Below are 16631 nucleotides of genomic sequence, written 5' to 3'. Positions count from 1 at the left end.
ATGTAGTTTATTTAACATTGAGTTCCTGCCCAACAACTGTTGATGGAATTTAGTTAGTAGCTAAATCTGCTCTTATGAGATCAATGTTTGTTGTCCCTGAAAATAAAGAATAAAAACTAAACTTTGTGTAACTCCACATCTAAGACTATGTGTGAAGCCTCTGTGACTGCAGATATAATCCCCCCCCAACATCTTTTCCTGCCGATTCACCATCGGTTTGTGCGGGGAGGCCACAGTTTAATCTGTGGTTAGCATGGCCTCCCTGACCACCATTTGACTCTGTTTCTCCATAAATCACAAATATAAGACTTACCGAAACGTTTTAATGTGTGAGTCATTTTTATTTTTAGAAGTCGCCCCAGGCCTTGATGTTGTCCTTGAGGCAGAAACCAGGTCGCTGTGAAGCAACGTGAGGAGAGGGGAGACAATGAAGCTCAAGAGCTCTCTCTAGTGGAGGCAATGATTGATAGGAAGATTTTGCTGTAACTCAGACTGTTTCTGCGGCTGGAAACTGATGAATATGGCAAAAAGTTCCAACAATAAGTGTTCAAATAAAGTAAGACCGCAATGAAAATGTGATTATGCTTTCAAGCTATTGTGTGAAACAATATTCATTCTTTTTTGTCCTGGTTATGCACATTCTTCGGGGGTTTTTTGTGTTCATTTGGTTATTGTCAAAATCCTGGGTCACAATATACCTAGGTCATATCAAATATTTTGGTATTGGCATAATTGAAGGCATATTTGTAAGGCCATCATGAACAGATGGTATAGGCAGAACTCCCTCACATAGGACAAATGCAGAAATTAGTGAGAAAATAAAGGTTCGGGAGCAGCTGGCTCATAACATAACAAACCAAGGCAAACAATGTTAAAAGAAATTAAAGAAAAGTACCATGTTTATGAGTGAAAGACAGAGTGAAACACTTATGTCACAGGAGCAAACTGTAGTGATTAGTCAATCCAGATTGCTCATGGGTTGATATGTGCTTTGACAAAGTAATCAAATTTAAGGTGTTATAGAAACTTTAATGCATATGAACTATGCTTTTTTATACTGACTTCTCTTTTTCAATGGTTGAACTTTTAACTGGAAAGTTCACAAGGCAGTAAATGGCACCAGAAAGGGGATTTGAATGGGGAACTGAGAGATTTTAATATTTGCTGGCACCTATGATTAGATTTACAACCACATTAGTACATGAAGATGTGGCGCACTCAGTACCTGTTATTCATCCACTGCAGTAAGTACATTTATTTATTAACAGCAGTCCATTTAATTTATGTAAACAACTTTCTTATATTGAGACTATTGCTGAAAAATGTAACACTTAAGAATAGATTTGTCTGGTTTTATGGATATAATTGTCTACAGGCTTGCCTGTCGCTATGTGCAAACTAATCTAAACAAGTCTTCTGTTTTGAATGAAGAGATGCTGGATTAAACTCACTTTAAACCACATCCACACACCTTATGTTTTATTTTCATAAATATTTGCTCACTCAGTGCTGTGGGTGTACTCAGAATGTATCTCCTTAGCACTACTAAAAATGAGGCACTGAATGACTGTTGTTCACTTCTCATTATAAATACAACATGAGGAGTGCCTCATGTTTCATTTTGCACTGAGAATTTTCTTTAGATATCACAAAGTCTAAGCAATGGGATAATTTCAGTCAGGGATGTAAAGCCTGTGTGATGTTATTTGGCCATTATAGACATTAGCAAACAGGGAACATACAAACACACAATCATACATATACCGCGATCTTTATAGTATGATGCTGTGATGGTGTTTCATTCTATGCTATGCATAAATTCCATTCAGTGCACATCTGAACTGTCAGATGTACATATGTATACAATTTTGGGATTTGTATACACTCTACAGATGTTGGCATTACACTGTCCTAATCAAGTTTCATAACATCTCATTAAGATTGTTTCACTTGTCTAGGAGGAGATAGGGAACATATATACAGTACAGTCATTATAGCATGCTTCTGCAGGGAATAGAGAACCAAAATTCATCTGCAGCGATGTGAAAGATTCATTATGCAAATACTTGATTCCAGTTTTTGGTCACCACTTACAAATATGTCCAAACCAATCACAATCATTCATCAAATATAATTTGCTCAAAAAGAAGAAATTCCATCCATTTTCTTAGCCAAAAGACACACAATAATTGTATTTTGTGTTTAGCTTGTGCCCCTGAGATCACAGAATAGCACATAGCACAGAGATGAGGCAGACAGAAAAAGAGGTGAGGGACAGCTGCTCCCAGGGTGAGAGAAGATCGCTCGCAGAGTCCTTTGGCGCTGTGGGCAGACACTATCCAGGTACAGAGAGAGAATGTGGAGTTGTTGGTGACGTGTAACACTGCTGCTGAATTTTAGAAAGTTTTTTGTGTTTATTTAAAAAAAAAGGGAATTACCCTGCTTCCTTAAAACCCATTTTTAAGATTTTAAGGAACCATTAATTTCCCTGCTGTATATCTCACTAGGATATACAGCATATCCTGGTGGGATATACAGCAAGGACATTGGAATGTCCCTCGGACTGGAGAATTGTATTTGGATGATAACAAAGAAAGGGAAGGTAGTCAGAACAGAGGGGAATGAACTACCAGAAGGCAATATTGCAGACCTAGAGGACAGCTACGAGCACCTGGGGATCCCAAAGGCAAATGGGAACCATGACGAGGCTGCTAGGAAAGCTGTAACCACCAAGTACCTGCAGAGGGTCAGGCAAGTCCTGAGGAGTCAAATGAATGGTAAGAACAAGATCTGGCCTATCAACACCTACGCCCTGCCCATGATCAGGTAACTTGCTGGGATAATCAGTCGGCCAAAGGAGGGGATAGAAGCCACTGACATAAAGACCAGGAAGCTCCTTTCCATGCATGGAGGGTTTCACCCCATCCAGCAACCTGAGGCTGTGTGCTGAGCAGAAGGAAGGAGGCCGGGGACTGGTGAGTGTCAGCCCCACAGTCCAGGATGAGGCAAATACCTCAGGCAGCAGAACCCAAGATATAGGAGGAGGAACCGTCATGGAAGAACAAGCCCCTGCACAGTATGTACCACCGGCAGATAGAGGAAGTGGCTGACATCCAGAAGTCTTACCAGTGGCTGGACAAAGGTGGACTGAAAGACAGCATAGAGGCTGTAATCATGGCAGCACAGGAACAAGCTCTGAGCACAAGATCCATAGAGGCTGGGGTCTATCACACCAGGCAAGACCCCAGGTGCAGGCTGTGTAAAGATGCCCCAGAGACAATCCAACACATAACAGCAGGGTGCAAGATGCTAGCAGGCAGGGCATAACTGGAACACCATAACCAAGTGGCTGGCATAGTATACAGAAACATCTGTGCCCAGTATGGCCTGGAAGTCCCGAGGTCCAAATGAGAAACGCTCTGTAGGGTGGTGGAGAATGACCGAGCTAAGATCCTGTGGTACTTCCAGGTACAGACAGACCAAATGGTGGTGGCTAACCAGCTGGACATCATGGTCGTAGACAAGCAGAGGAAGATGGCTGTAGTGATAGATGTAGCGATACTGAATGACAGCAACACCAGGAAGAAGGAGCACAAGAAGCTGGAGAAGTACCAAGGGCTCAGAAAGGAGCTTGAGAAGATGCGGAGAGTGACGGTAACAGTAGTCCCAGTTGTAATCGGAGCACTGGGTAGGGTGACTCCCAAGCTAGGCGAGTGGCTCCAGCAGATCCCGGGAACAACATCGGAGATCTCTGTCTAGAAGAGCGCAGTCCTAGGAACAGGTAAGACACTGCGCAGGACCCTCAACCCCAGGGCTCTGGTTGAGGATCCGAGCTTGAAGGATAGATTGCCCGCAGGGGTGAGAGGGGAATTTTATATAATTTCTTATAATTTTTTCTTGAAAAGCCAAGGGAGGGCCTAGCCCTGTCAGCCCATTCATACCAGCTGTCCCTGTCTGTACCTAACACTGTTTTCTTCTGTTTACAGTTTCTCTGAGCTGTGTCACCAGCACAGCAGGGGTGATCCGTGTGTCTGGATATGAGGGGGCAGATGTTAATGTTTCTTGTTCCTATAAGACGGGATTTCAATCTTCCGAGAAGTACCTGTGCAAGTCAAACTGTGGCAAGAGTGATGTTCTTATCATGACGACACAACCGAAAAACAAAAAATACTCCATCTACGATGACACAAAGGCTCAAATCTTCACTGTGACGATCTTCAACTTGCAGAAAAGGGATGCAGGGAAATACTGGTGTGGCATCTCCTTATTTGGAAATGACATCTACGCTGAAGTCACAGTGGATGTTGGGCAAGGTAAATAAAATGACCTTATATAGTTATTTAGTATGTTGTAGTTTTGGGGCGCGGGGTTCTCTGACAACAGATGGATTTGTCAAAAGTAGCTAGAGCACACTGGAGAAGGTTTTCAAAACAAAGCATTGACAATTTTTTTTGCACTTACATTAGTGACACTCGTCAGCATGAACAACATTTGAGCAACATTTGACCTTTCTGCACTCCATGTGTCACGATGAAACAGAGGTTTCTCTTTCATCGTGAAACATGGAAGGAAGCAAAGGATACACACAAAAATAAAAAGTAATACAGTACAGATATAAGCATGTTGCTTAGATAAGAGTCAGCACACATTTTTGGATGACAGGATAAAATTAAATGTGAAACTTATTTTAGTTTTTTGACATCTTTTTCTTTGCATTTACTTAGTCTCTATTTTAGCTTGTGACAATTTTTGATGTTTATCTTTCTGACAGACAGCTGCTGTAACAGTGTGACCAAAATAAAAAGCTATAAAGAAGATTCCGTGACCATCAGTTGTCCTTATGAGTCTGAGTACCAGAACAGCCTGAAGTACATCTGCAGAGGAACACGGCCCTCCACATGTCTGCAGCAGGCACTGATCACCTCTGACAACAAAGAAAATGGACGATTCAGACTTGATGATGACAAAGTGTTAGGAAAATTTACAGTGAGCATTACCAGACTGACCCGAAGGGATTCTGGTTTATACCTTTGTGGTGTCCAAAGAAATAGTGGACGAGATGTTTTCTCTGCTGTTGAGCTTCAAGTCAAAGGTGAGAGTTTATAGTTATGTCTCTTATGAAAGCTAATACAGAAAGTATTTATTATATATAATGTATTTTATTATTTCAGAAACAGGAAGCAAAAAATATTGCTGTACAGTAAGATTTATGTTCTCCTAGATAGCTCTTTTTCTTTTGGGTTAAAGGGACTTAAATGTGATGTAAATCCTCATGCATTCAAAATTTCAATGATTTGTGATTCTAAAATAGGAGTGCTCATTTAGCTATTAATGAAATAAGGAACACAAGGTACCAAATGCTGATCAGTCTAGAGATTTGGTGCTATTTCTGCTGTTTAGACAGACTGGAACATATGATATGTGGATATTATGATACCTCTGTGCAGATTTTATTCTCTTAAATATTTCTTTTCCTGCAGCAATTCACATTCTGGTTTACTTTCTGCCCGCACCTCTGGTTATAATGCTGATACCGACAGTGGCTTGGATCAAGGTTTATAAATGCACCAAAGTGAGAGGTAATACACACATATGCACACAAACACATATATAGATTTGTCCACACACAAGCACTTTAATTTATTGTTTTCTGTGTTGCTCCAGCAGCTGACATCGCCATGAACAGAATCACGATAAACACTGAAGAAGCAGGAGAAGTAAAGCTTAAGGATCATGTGAGAGGAAAATACATGAGACAGTATCAGAAGCATTTCGAAAGTGCAATGTTTGCTGCACCGTACTGGCGATTTAGCTTGCTTTGACAGTGGTCCTGTAAACGTTACGTTTATTCTCAGGAACATCTTCCCACCATGTCCTCTAAAATGTATACATTATTTCAATATTACATTTCTGTAGACTCCTATTTACTCAGTTTAGGCTAAAAAAATCAGAGAAATAGATGCACCTGGTGCTAGTGGGCCAAAGAAATATGTTATCATCAAGAAATTGTTATGCCATGTGTCCATCTTATTGTGACCTCTGAATTTCACTGTGAGTTTCCTTCGTCATTGTAATCTTTCCTTCTATTTGTTTTTTAGACTTATGAAAACCAAGCTGTTGAGGCGTGTTTCAATTTGGGTTCTTCTGAGGAGCGGAACAACTGGCACATCTATGATAATGATGATGGTGATCATGTGTATGAAGATATCCCTGAGACAGAAGATATGTGTTTTACTTATGAACGCTAAAAGGACAGAACCAAAACAAACCGAACAGTATACAAAACTGTGATCAAATATGTGGTCATATTAATGCCTTTAGTACTAAATGTAAAAAGTCATCTTTATATCGGTCATAACCATTTACTAATTACAGCAACACAAAAAAGAGCCAAACAAAGACGTGTTGAACCTTTCAGTATCCTGACAGTGCTGAAGTGGTCGGGTATCGTTTACGGTGAGTCATGCACTTTTCCCTCTCGATGAACAGTGAGTGGGTTTTGCAGTTGATGTCTTTCTCCAACGCCATGCGTGACTCCTCCAGACGAGACAGGGACTCTCTGGCTTTGCTCAGCTTCTGCTGTAGAGATGCCAGAGTGGCATCAATCTGCTTCACCTCCCCTTCCAAACTACAGACAGAAGCAAAAAATCAGAGCAGCGAGAAAGACAAAGCAGTTTATTGTTTTGTGCATGCATACCTGAGTTGGGGTTCATCTCTGCACAGTTCCATGTTGGGTCTGAGGGAGCGAAGGTAAAGTCTGGACTGAGCTACTCGCAGTGGAGCTTCTTTGTTGTGAATGGCCTGCTGCAGAGCCACAATGTTTTTCTCCTGGGCACCAATTTGCTCCAAGATCTACACATGAGATAATACAATCAATCATCAACTAATAACCAGTCATTTACTCTGTCTGTCAGTTCATCCACCTGTTTGAGCTGCATATTGAGCTGTGTCTTGGCCTCATTCAGCTCCACACAGCGTTCGCTAAAGGCTCGGTCAACACTGGAGCACTGGACTCTCAGATCCTCAGCCGTGTCCTGCAGCACCTGCTCTACCAGCAATCTAACACACAAGGATTCCATTTGTTTAAAGCAAATAATAAATAATGAACCAGGATCAGTTTCAGATTCTGCTGCAGTATATGAACTAGTATGTGCTCTAACCTGAGACTGTTGGTAGCCTGTTCCTCCTGCACGGCCTTGAACAGGTTGTCTTGTGTAAACTTCGTCCATGATGGGTGGCTGGACACCCTGCAGCAAGTGAAAAAAGTTATCAGGACTGTTTCTCGTTTTTTTAGGTTTATGTAATATCTCCAGCTGCTCAAACTCACTGTTCTTGCATGGCAGCTGAGCTGGGATGGTGCTGCGTATCTGAACTCATGTTACTGTGTCTTCCGCTGTGGTCATCAAAATGGTAGGCCTGGTACTTATCAGACCAGTCCATCTCTAAAGTGTGCTTGGCTTCTCTGTTCAACCTGATGCATAGACACACATGAAATAAAAGTTTCTGTTTATAGTTATATAAATATTTCATGTTATGAAATTCTACATGTTATGCAGTTTTAAACAGAGTTTCAAACTTACTTGATTTGACTGACAACCTGAGCTGTAGTTCTCTTCAGAAGAGCCTGGACACTCCTGATCAAGTCCACTTCCTGCAAAAGACGGAGTCATCTTACTGGTTAATGTGTTACTGCCATCTGCTGGATCTCATTATTAAACGTTTTACTCTGAAAATATGACAGTAAGAGCTAAGATCAGTTCAAATATGTTTAAATATCACTGAAGACAAGAAAAAACAGACATTCTTAGTTTGTTGAGGTGAAATCTGCCACTGCCAGTTGATCAGATCACACTAGTTCACATTTGCCATTAACTTAGGTGCGATTCTTTCCCTTTAATTTGAAAAGCATTATTCCAAAAGAAAATATCAATGTGTCTAAAATATCCCATAAGCAGTAATTGGTCAAATATCAAATTAAATACACTTTTGAGAAAATGTATCCAAATACAAATTTCACTTTAATTATAATTATACGTTCAGATTTTTGCAAGCCCACACTTAGGCGATATTATTTTGGATCATGAAATATTGTCTATCACCTTGAACAACTCTTCCTCCACAGTGTCTCTGACCAGGTCAGCTCCCAGCCTTCTCGCCCTGCAGTTCAGGTTGTCTGTGGCGATAGCATAGGGAATCTCGGTGGCATCCAGCGCCTTCTCCAGCCGCATCTTCAGCGCCACCAGTGACTCCGTGTCGGCCAGCAGCTGCTCGATGTGCCGCTGCAGCTCAGACTTCCAGTAGTGGATCTCTTGTAGTCTCTCTCCCAGACGACGTGTTCCCTCGGCCTGTGTCTTAAAAGTGGATGCATCGGTGTCTTGGTACAAAGTTCTGGACTCTCGCTGAAGGCTCGTAGCTTCGTGGCAGTCGGTACCGGCTTGCTGAAGTAAGTTTTGGTAGTTGGAGAACCATTCAGTCGGGGTGTATTTAGCCGAGCGGTACCCTGCTGTGGCTAAGCCCGAGGACGGCTGTGGGGCCGCTACAAGGTGATCTTTCTCCGGGACCCCCTGAGCTACAGCTCTGCTGTCATAGCGAGGTCGTGATACTACAACATCCGAGCACATTTTTTTTAACAATTCAAATGGCCTGCAAGAAAAAAGACGCGATTTATTTGGACTGATTAAAGCAGATTTAGTCCCAAATAAAAAGTAGCAGCACTAACATTAACAGTCCGGACCAAGCTGTAGGTTTGTTTGTTTGGTGTTGCCTAGTTACGCATGTTGGCTCAGATGACACGGCTAATCATCAAATGCTAATATCAGTCAAACAACAAACCTAAGTATATAATAATACGATAAATAATAATAGAACTCTGGGACCAATTCAGCGTATACCAGAAGAGAACCATTTTAAATCTCTGTAGCATAGTATACAGAATTTGTTGTTTAGATGCTAAATATAATATAATATAATATAATATAATATAATATAATATAATATAATATAATATAATATAATAACCTTTTATTGTCATTGTACATTTACAACAAAATTATGGGTGCTCCAGGCTGGGTGCAGGAATAAAGTATAAATAGTAAGACAACAGGAATAAATAACAAACTGGTGAAATATATGCAATATATGCAATCAAGAGGAGTGCTTGGAAGTATTGCAAAGGATTTGATCTGAGTATAGAGTCATATGAGTGGCCTGAGTGATGAGGATTATTCAGACCATTGCTGCGGTAGTGAGTGGGAAGGGGTGGTATGTGGGGGGACTTTCTGATTCAGGACGGTGGTGAGGAAGCCTTTGATCCAGGAGCAGGTGGTCCAGTTTGGTGTCGAGGATGTCTGGGGTTATGGTGTTGAGCTTGAGCTGTGGTCCACGAAGGGCATCCTTGGCTCTTCCTGTTCTCAAGATGATGATTATTTGTGAAATTATTACGTTAAAACTAGAGATGGACCGATCCGATATTAGGTATCGGTATCGGCCCGATACTGACATAAATTACTGGATCGGATATCGGAGAGAAATAAAAAATGTAATCCGATCCATTAAATATCAAAAAAGCACCTCACAAAACTTGCAACACCGCATAACTCGGCTCATAACAGTAGCACCTCGGAGCAGTGTGCTCACGTGAATGAGCGGCTGTGTGTAGCCTCCCTACCAATCCAGCGTTTCATCTCTGAGAAAGCTATCCCAGAGAGAAGTAAAGCAAGTGTGTAAGTTCATCTCTGAATGTTAGTAAAACATTCCCACGTTAAGCTTAACAACCAATATATGGAGTGACTGCCTCTTCTCTCTCCCTCCCTCTCTTGCTGCTACTTCAATCATGAAACTGCTTAATGATCAGCTGATCGGCTATTTTGTTGCGAGTCCATCTCTCTTCTTTGTTTTGGGCAAATGATAATTAAATCATTTTCTTGGTAGAGGGAGACTTTTGGTACTTTATTTTAAAACAACAACTCCAAAGTTTTAGGCAGGTTATATGCAGCACATCTTTAGAAATTCTAAATCTAAATACACAACAAACAAACAAACAAACAAACAAAAAAACTTTCAGTGGCAATTTTGACAAAATCTCCAACACCACTGCTGAAATAAGGCCCCAAACCATGATAGCACATCCAACAATACACTGATGAGTTGCTTTGTACGCATAGTTTACATATAAATTCGTGGCTGTGCAACAGGGGCGTTGTTAGGATTTTGAAACATTGAAGACTTAGCCCAGCTCTAAAATCTTTCGATTTTCATCCAACAGTTGACCTGTTATAACAGTACAGACGTTCACTAATATATATGTAAACACAAGGTGTATAATATGACGTATTGCCTCCTGTGGAGGTGTAATTTATCTGCCCTTGGACTGCACATGTATCTGGATCTGTTGTTGCCTTGTCTCCTGGATGAGAGCCACCTGCAGTTGTGCAGTAGCTTCTGGCTGCATCTGCCTTTGATGAAAACGCGGAATCAGCATGTCCCCGGCATGTACAATATGAGACATATCAGGATGAAATTCTGGTGAAGGCAGTATTTGGATATACTCCTCATCCAAAAGCTATTGGCCTAATGAAACAGTCCCAGGACAGCAAGAATAGCACAGATACAGATGAAATTATTATTATTTTTTTGGCCTGTCCCGTTTGGCTCTTTTGCCATCAGAATTGTTGTCTAAAGGCAAAGAAAGATGCCCAGCGGATTTACTTTACCAAATTGACCATCCCAGCCTTGCCGTAATGGTCCATTTGATTCACCTTTTATTGTTTATTTTATTTTCACTTACTGAATACGGGACAGACTTGACTGGGGGAAAGAAGGGGAGAAAGAAAGAGGAAAAGAGAAACAGCTGAGAAGAGGGACGGGGGAGAAGGGCAAAAGACAAAAACCAACAGAACGGGCAGAGAAAAAAAAATGCATATATCAATCACCTGGATCACCTGCTGAGAAAGAAAAAAGATGTAATTATTGACTTTTGTAGATAATTTACAATTTGGGTTTTTTAAAGTGTCACAGGTATGTGAAAATGTCACATGTAGGGCACATCATTTAAGTTATATCAAATAATACAAATGAAGACAAACGTATCAGAAAAAATAGGAGATGAACATTAAATAAATCAAGAGCAACCATTTCACAACAATAAAACTAGTGGGGATTACAAACGATTTCAGTAATTGTATATTAAATTCTGCTGCTATTGTCAAACAGAATAATCTAGTACTGGCACTGTTTAACTGTTTTTCTTATTAGAAAATTTTATTTCAACAGTATCTTCTGTTGTGTTGTGATTTTTTCCAGTTTGACCCATCTCTTCCTCACTGTGCTAAAAGGCACAATGCTGTTTTAAGGTCTGCCTTCTCGTGCGCACCAAAAATTCATGATTTCCAGAAATTTAAAGAAGAACCAACAAAGAGCAAACAGCAGATCGCCCCGTGCAAGGGCTGCAGGGTGTTAACGTGTTAGAGCAGTTAGCTCGCTAACGCGTTAGCGCCGTGCAGCCCCTCGCACGCGGCGATCAGTGTGCGAGGGGCTAACAGAGATTTACCGTGTTAATGCTGTTATGGTGTTAACCTCATTTTAATGAGATTAACGCTGACAGCACTAATTTCAAGTATAACGTAAATTGTTTTCTGTGCAATACATTTGTATCCCTTGTTTGGACGCTTTTAATGCACAAATATATTTGATACCCAGCTTATCTGTCCTTGAAGCTGTATGATACACATCTATTAGTTAAACTGCAGGAATTTCTTAATGGCATACAGGCCTGGATGACCTCTTATTTCCTGCTTCTAAATTCAGATAAAACCGAGTTTATTGTACTCTAAGGCCTGAAAATAATAGAAACATGGTGTCTAACCAGATACTACCTCTTGCCCAGTGTTGGCTGGGTTGGCTCCAGCACTGATGAGGCAAGCTCAGACATGAGTGGTCATCTGATGGGACTAGTTGGTTAGTGAGGGAAAAGAAAAAAGAAGAAAGAAAACACTGTTAAGCAAAGAATAGTGGAGGGCATTTGTAATAGGGTTTATGACAGACGATGGACTTTATCTTTTGTACATCTGCTGCACTCAGTTCCTCTTCCTCTGCTGCCTTGGGTGGATGTCTGCTTATGGGGACTTCAGCTTCTGAATACACATGTCATAAGAAAGTTTTATGCCTTTTTTGCATGAAAATTTCAGTGCATTGGTCTGTTGTGAATGCTATGGGTATGTTATGATTAAAAAAATACCTTTCAATTTGTAATATTTGTACTTGTGAACTATAACCAGGGCACACAGCAGTAGCAGTAGCAGCACAGAGCGTGCAGCAAAAACCACATAGACTGTGGCATCTGAAAAACAGAAGCCAAAACAGAACAGAGTAAAAAAATACATCAATTTCAGGACCAATACCAAATGTTTACCATAATGTGGAAACATAGTTTACCTTTAATAGACTTACCGGGGACATCTGTTGAATTTAGTCCTACGATTTCCAATATAGTGGTAAAATTTTCAGTGGTGGTGTGCTGCAGAAAGACTGCCAGAGGAAAAATACTTAGCTAATTTAGTTTAAGTCCACATAGCAACAGGCCTCTGTGCTTGGTAGCATTCATATGTCAGTTGACCGTTTCAAAGTTTTGAATCACACTGACGCTATTCATTCAATTTACTTCAGATTTATAGCTACTTACTTCTTATAACAAAATATCCAACAGATTGTACAACATTGTACTATAACATGGTATATTAAGTCACTGAGATATGCTGTTTGACTGGAGTTAAATAGAAGAGAAGAAGAGAATAGAGGAGAGGAACTGCTGATGTAAATGTTGATGTTGAAGGACAGGTATTAGTGACTAGATTAAGCAGCCCTTATGATCACCAGCACCAGTTCAAAGACTTCATGCTCAGTTGCAAACAGGACTCTAAGCAATGCTGTGAAAAGCTAAGTATATGGCTTGATTATATAGCTTCTAGAACAAACCTGAGCAGCAAGAACTTGGAAGTAATTGTTTTCTGTATGACTGATGATTGTGGAGAAATATTGGCCCACTCTTCTTTTGCTTCAGTTCATTCAGGTTTGCAGGGATTTATTTATGCACAGCTCTCAGATCCCACCATGACATTTCAATTGGATTAAGGATTAGACTATCTGTTGCAATTACTGACTTTAATGTGCTGCAAGTGGTGAAATGATAATTTCATGATTTTTAAAACTGTTTTGTTTAAACAACTTTTCTCTATTTAGTTTTTGCATACAGTGTACAGTAGTGGTATGGATAATGATTTGATAAGATGAGCTAAAACAAGGTGTAAGAATATCTCCCCCCAACGCTGCCAGGAGCGGCTCACCAGGTAGAAGCTGTAAGTAAGAAAGTTATCGGCTGTTGAAAACAGTTTGTAATATATATTCAAAATATTCAGAGCTGTGTGAAACCATACACTATACTTTACAAGCTGCTGGCTTGTGGTTTTCAAGCTTATGTTTTCTGCCTATGTGACGAACAAGCAGTTGCAGGGTTTATGACAACAATCCTCCATGATACCCATGAGCCTTGGGGGAGGGGGCGGCTACATGCAGATATCGTGCTAAGAAGTCTGTGAACCTTTTTTAGCACATAAACCTAGATAATTTAACAAGCAGATAGGTTCAATATCTGATAAGCTTTGCATGAAAAAAAGGGTTGGCTTTATTATTTGGGCAAGAAGATGTTATCTCTGTGTCAAAGGCAGCAACACATTTTGTTTTCGGCACTTCTATTTTAGCAGAGGTTTGTTTCGTGTGAATGCTATGCAACTATTTTTCACATGTCAGATAAGAGAACATAGAAATGGTGCTAGTATAGCTGTAAATATGTTGTTTTATTCATATTTTACATCTTATGCCTGTTATGCCTGCTTATCTAGCAGATAGATATTTTAACAAAGGCAAAATAGCCACAGATTACAGTTCTATAGAAGTTTGATTAGTTTAACTAATCAAAGAAAGAGATCAATAACTAGTCAGGAAACCAACAGGGCCCAACATTTCTTGCTCTGTGTAGTATTGTTTTGTCACTATTCTGTGCACCTATTCTATTCGTAGCGTGAAACCCATTATAATAGTTTTTTTTATTTTCTAATGACATTAGAACTGCCAACAACAGCCCGTGTTTGTACAGAGGGGACCAAAAGGAGGAATTTACAGCTCAATTCACTTTGTCCACATCTACACATGTTCATCTTACCCACTGACAGTTGAATCTTTGTGTAGTTTCCAACTCTCCACTGTGAGTCTGATCCACACCAGTATGTCCCAGCATCAGCTGCTTCCAGCTCTGTAATCCTCACCAAGAAAGAGTTGGAATAAGCATCATCTTGCAATGTGAACCTCCTTTGACTGGTTACGTTTGTGCAATTGTTGCGATGGTCTCCCTTACAGAAAAGCTTCTTGTAATCCCAGTTTTGTGCAGGATAAGGACACCGCAGAGTTAGTGGATGTCCTACTGTGCCATTTATTTTAATTGAGTTGAGACAGCAGCACTCTGTCAGATTGAAAAACAAAAGATATTCAATACTCAAAAAATATTAAACTTTCTTGGAGAATGTTTGACAGAAACCAGTGCCATCTTAGGGCTGATGTAATGAGGTATAACTAAGACCTCTCACCTTGGACTTCCAGCTCAACCTAAGTGAAAATGTCCAGCTCAGAGTTTCTGTGGACACCACAGAGGTATGACCGTGAATCATTTTGAGTCAAATTGTTAATGGTCACTGTGAATGTTCCTAACACTTTGTCATCATCAAGTGTGAATCGTCCATTTGATTTGGTGTCAGAGGTGATCAGTGCCTGCTGCAGACATGTGGAGGGCCGTGTTCCTCTGCAGATGTACTTCAGGCTGTTCTGGTACTGAGACTCATACGGACAACTGATGGACTCATGACCCTCATAACTTTGGATTTTGGTCACAGTGTCACAGCAGCTGTCTGTCGAGAAAGTAAAGAATATCAGAAGATGTGCTACTGCTACAGAATAGCTAGAAGAGACAGGTTTGTATTTTCACGTCATTCAGACTCTTTTTACATATAGGTATGCTCTCAGCCATCACCCTTTCTATCCTGAATTTACAGTTTTCAGACTTTAAATTCTTAAATCATTTTCAGTGCAATCACATTATAAAACTTTGTAAGATGTTTTATAAAGTTGCATTTTTTTCCCCCAACAGTTACTATGCTTCTATGACAGTTTAAATTTATTTGTATTTGTAAATGTATTTGTATGTATATGTCGTGTAGGCGTATTTACAGTGTTGTTACTGTTCTTCAGAGGTGGTAAAAGTAAAGAGTGTCAACTAGTGTTGAAAAATACTCCAGTAAAAGTTGAAGTGCAGATTCAACTTATTTAAGTGCACCTTATTGTACTTAAGTACAGCTACTTCCCACCTCTGCTGTTCTGACATTGACATTTGACCCCCCCTCCCAATGATGTCAACGGTCACATTTCTATTTAAGACTTCTTTATCTACTAATACTATTATCTTGAAACTGTTGTCATTACTTTCAACTTCATTCATTATGAATTGTATTCACATTCAATGTACAATTAAATTTTGTCAAGCCTTTATTTACCTCGGACTAATTCCAGCTTGACTTCAGTGTAGATATCGCTTCCAGTTCTGGTCACCCCACACCAGTATTGCCCAGCATCCACAGAATGAAGATCAGAGATGGTTGCTGTGAAGATTCGTGTGGTTTTGTCATCATGGATCCTGTATTTGTTTATCACTGGATTTGATGTTGTAATAAGAACATCATAACTGCCACAGTCATTCTTGCACAGGTACTTTTCATATGATTCATAACCCTCATCATAGGAGCAGAAAACTTTAACCATACTGCCCAAATATCCAGTCACATGGATCACCTCCACTGCGGTGGTCACACATCTCAGAGCAACTGTAGAAATAATGTGAAAACATTATGCTTTGTCAGCTTTCATACGAGTAAAGTAAGTGCTTTTTTATAAGAAATAAACAAACCCAACAGAGTGTGTGGCGGAGTGTGCTCCATAATTCTAAAACAGATAAATGTACTATTTAATCTACACCTGCCTTTAATCTTTGTATGTTCACTTATCTAGTCATTTAAACAACTTACTGCAGAGGGTAAACAGCAGGTTATGAAGGCTCCACATCTTTCCTTTGGCTCATCTAAATAGAATTATGCGCACACAGTGGTCATTTCAGGCAGAACTAGACTGTCAGCACATAGGGGATGGAACATTTTAGATGGCCCTTCCTTTAAAGGCGTTTCAATTATTTGTCTAATAGCTGACATATGCCATCTAGTGGTGAAAGTATTTAGAAGTATTACATAAACACCACAATGAAAAATTCACAAAAATTATTTAAGTATATTTTGGAAACTATACTTAAAGAATTGAAAATCCAACACCTTCAGTACAGAAAAATGACCCATTTGAGGTTTATAATTTCTTTTTATTATTACTCATACCGAATTTCCTAGAGGAACCCACCTGAGGAATTAATAAAGTTTTATCTTATCTTATCATGTATTAATACGAAAGCAATATTAATCTGCTAATTGTGCTTTGGAAATGTTTTAATAATTGATCACCATATTGGTTTATTCTCCCTTACAGAA

The 16631-nt window shown here is 39.9% G+C and overlaps 2 protein-coding genes and 2 pseudogenes across 4 annotated transcripts; 2 read left to right on the top strand and 2 right to left on the bottom strand.

Moving 5' to 3' along the window:
- The first annotated feature begins 1207 nt into the window (after positions 1-1207).
- On the top strand, positions 1208-6248 carry LOC147328286 (polymeric immunoglobulin receptor-like). Its single transcript, XM_086297432.1, has 6 exons — positions 1208-1244; positions 3987-4313; positions 4772-5092; positions 5481-5579; positions 5665-5735; positions 6099-6248. Exons 1-6 carry the CDS (start codon positions 1208-1210, stop codon positions 6246-6248), a joined length of 1005 nt encoding a protein of 334 aa, XP_086153558.1.
- LOC147328287 (uncharacterized) lies at positions 2247-3838 on the top strand (annotated as a pseudogene).
- tekt4 (tektin 4) lies at positions 5612-8771 on the bottom strand. Of its 3 annotated transcripts, none has more exons than XM_086296523.1 (8): positions 8100-8771; positions 7581-7651; positions 7328-7471; positions 7161-7247; positions 6924-7059; positions 6698-6852; positions 6412-6628; positions 5612-5700 (listed from the first exon to the last, which is right to left on the bottom strand). In XM_086296523.1, the coding sequence occupies exons 1-7, from the start codon at positions 8619-8621 to the stop codon at positions 6415-6417; spliced, it is 1329 nt and encodes a 442-aa protein (XP_086152649.1). In that variant the 5' UTR covers positions 8622-8771; the 3' UTR covers positions 5612-5700; positions 6412-6414. The 3 variants fall into 3 exon arrangements, with proteins under 3 accessions (XP_086152649.1, XP_086152650.1, XP_086152648.1); XM_086296524.1 differs by lacking the exon at positions 5612-5700 and adding an exon at positions 5708-6210; XM_086296522.1 differs by lacking the exon at positions 5612-5700 and having other exon boundaries at positions 5708-6628.
- Positions 8772-11994: 3223 nt separating this feature from the next.
- Positions 11995-16161, bottom strand: LOC147328284 (polymeric immunoglobulin receptor-like; annotated as a pseudogene).
- Between the last annotated feature and the right edge of the window lie 470 nt (positions 16162-16631).

Source organism: Aulonocara sp. 'chitande type north' Nkhata Bay, linkage group LG6, assembly GCF_057382095.1.
Source record: "Aulonocara sp. 'chitande type north' Nkhata Bay isolate Kocher_YH1m ecotype deep benthic linkage group LG6, A_spYH_male_GT1.1, whole genome shotgun sequence".
Taxonomy (NCBI): Eukaryota; Metazoa; Chordata; class Actinopteri; order Cichliformes; family Cichlidae; genus Aulonocara; species Aulonocara sp. 'chitande type north' Nkhata Bay.
Note: the sequence above shows the minus strand (reverse complement) of the source record. Positions and strands in the feature narration are given on the sequence as shown.

Bases quoted from the DNA above. Each gene is read 5' to 3' on its own strand.
- tekt4 (XM_086296523.1), bottom strand. From the start codon at position 8,621: ATGTGCTCGGATGTTGTAGTATCACGACCTCGCTATGACAGCAGAGCT. The intron at 6,853-6,923 runs GTGGATGAACTG...TCTCATGTGTAG, and splicing joins TCAATATGCAGCTCAAACAG to ATCTTGGAGCAAATTGGTGC. The intron at 6,629-6,697 runs GTATGCATGCAC...TTCTGTCTGTAG, and splicing joins AGAGATGAACCCCAACTCAG to TTTGGAAGGGGAGGTGAAGC.
- LOC147328286 (XM_086297432.1), top strand. From the start codon at position 1,208: ATGTGGCGCACTCAGTACCTGTTATTCATCCACTGCA. The intron at 1,245-3,986 runs GTAAGTACATTT...TTCTGTTTACAG, and splicing joins CCTGTTATTCATCCACTGCA to TTTCTCTGAGCTGTGTCACC. The intron at 5,093-5,480 runs GTGAGAGTTTAT...CTTTTCCTGCAG, and splicing joins TGTTGAGCTTCAAGTCAAAG to CAATTCACATTCTGGTTTAC.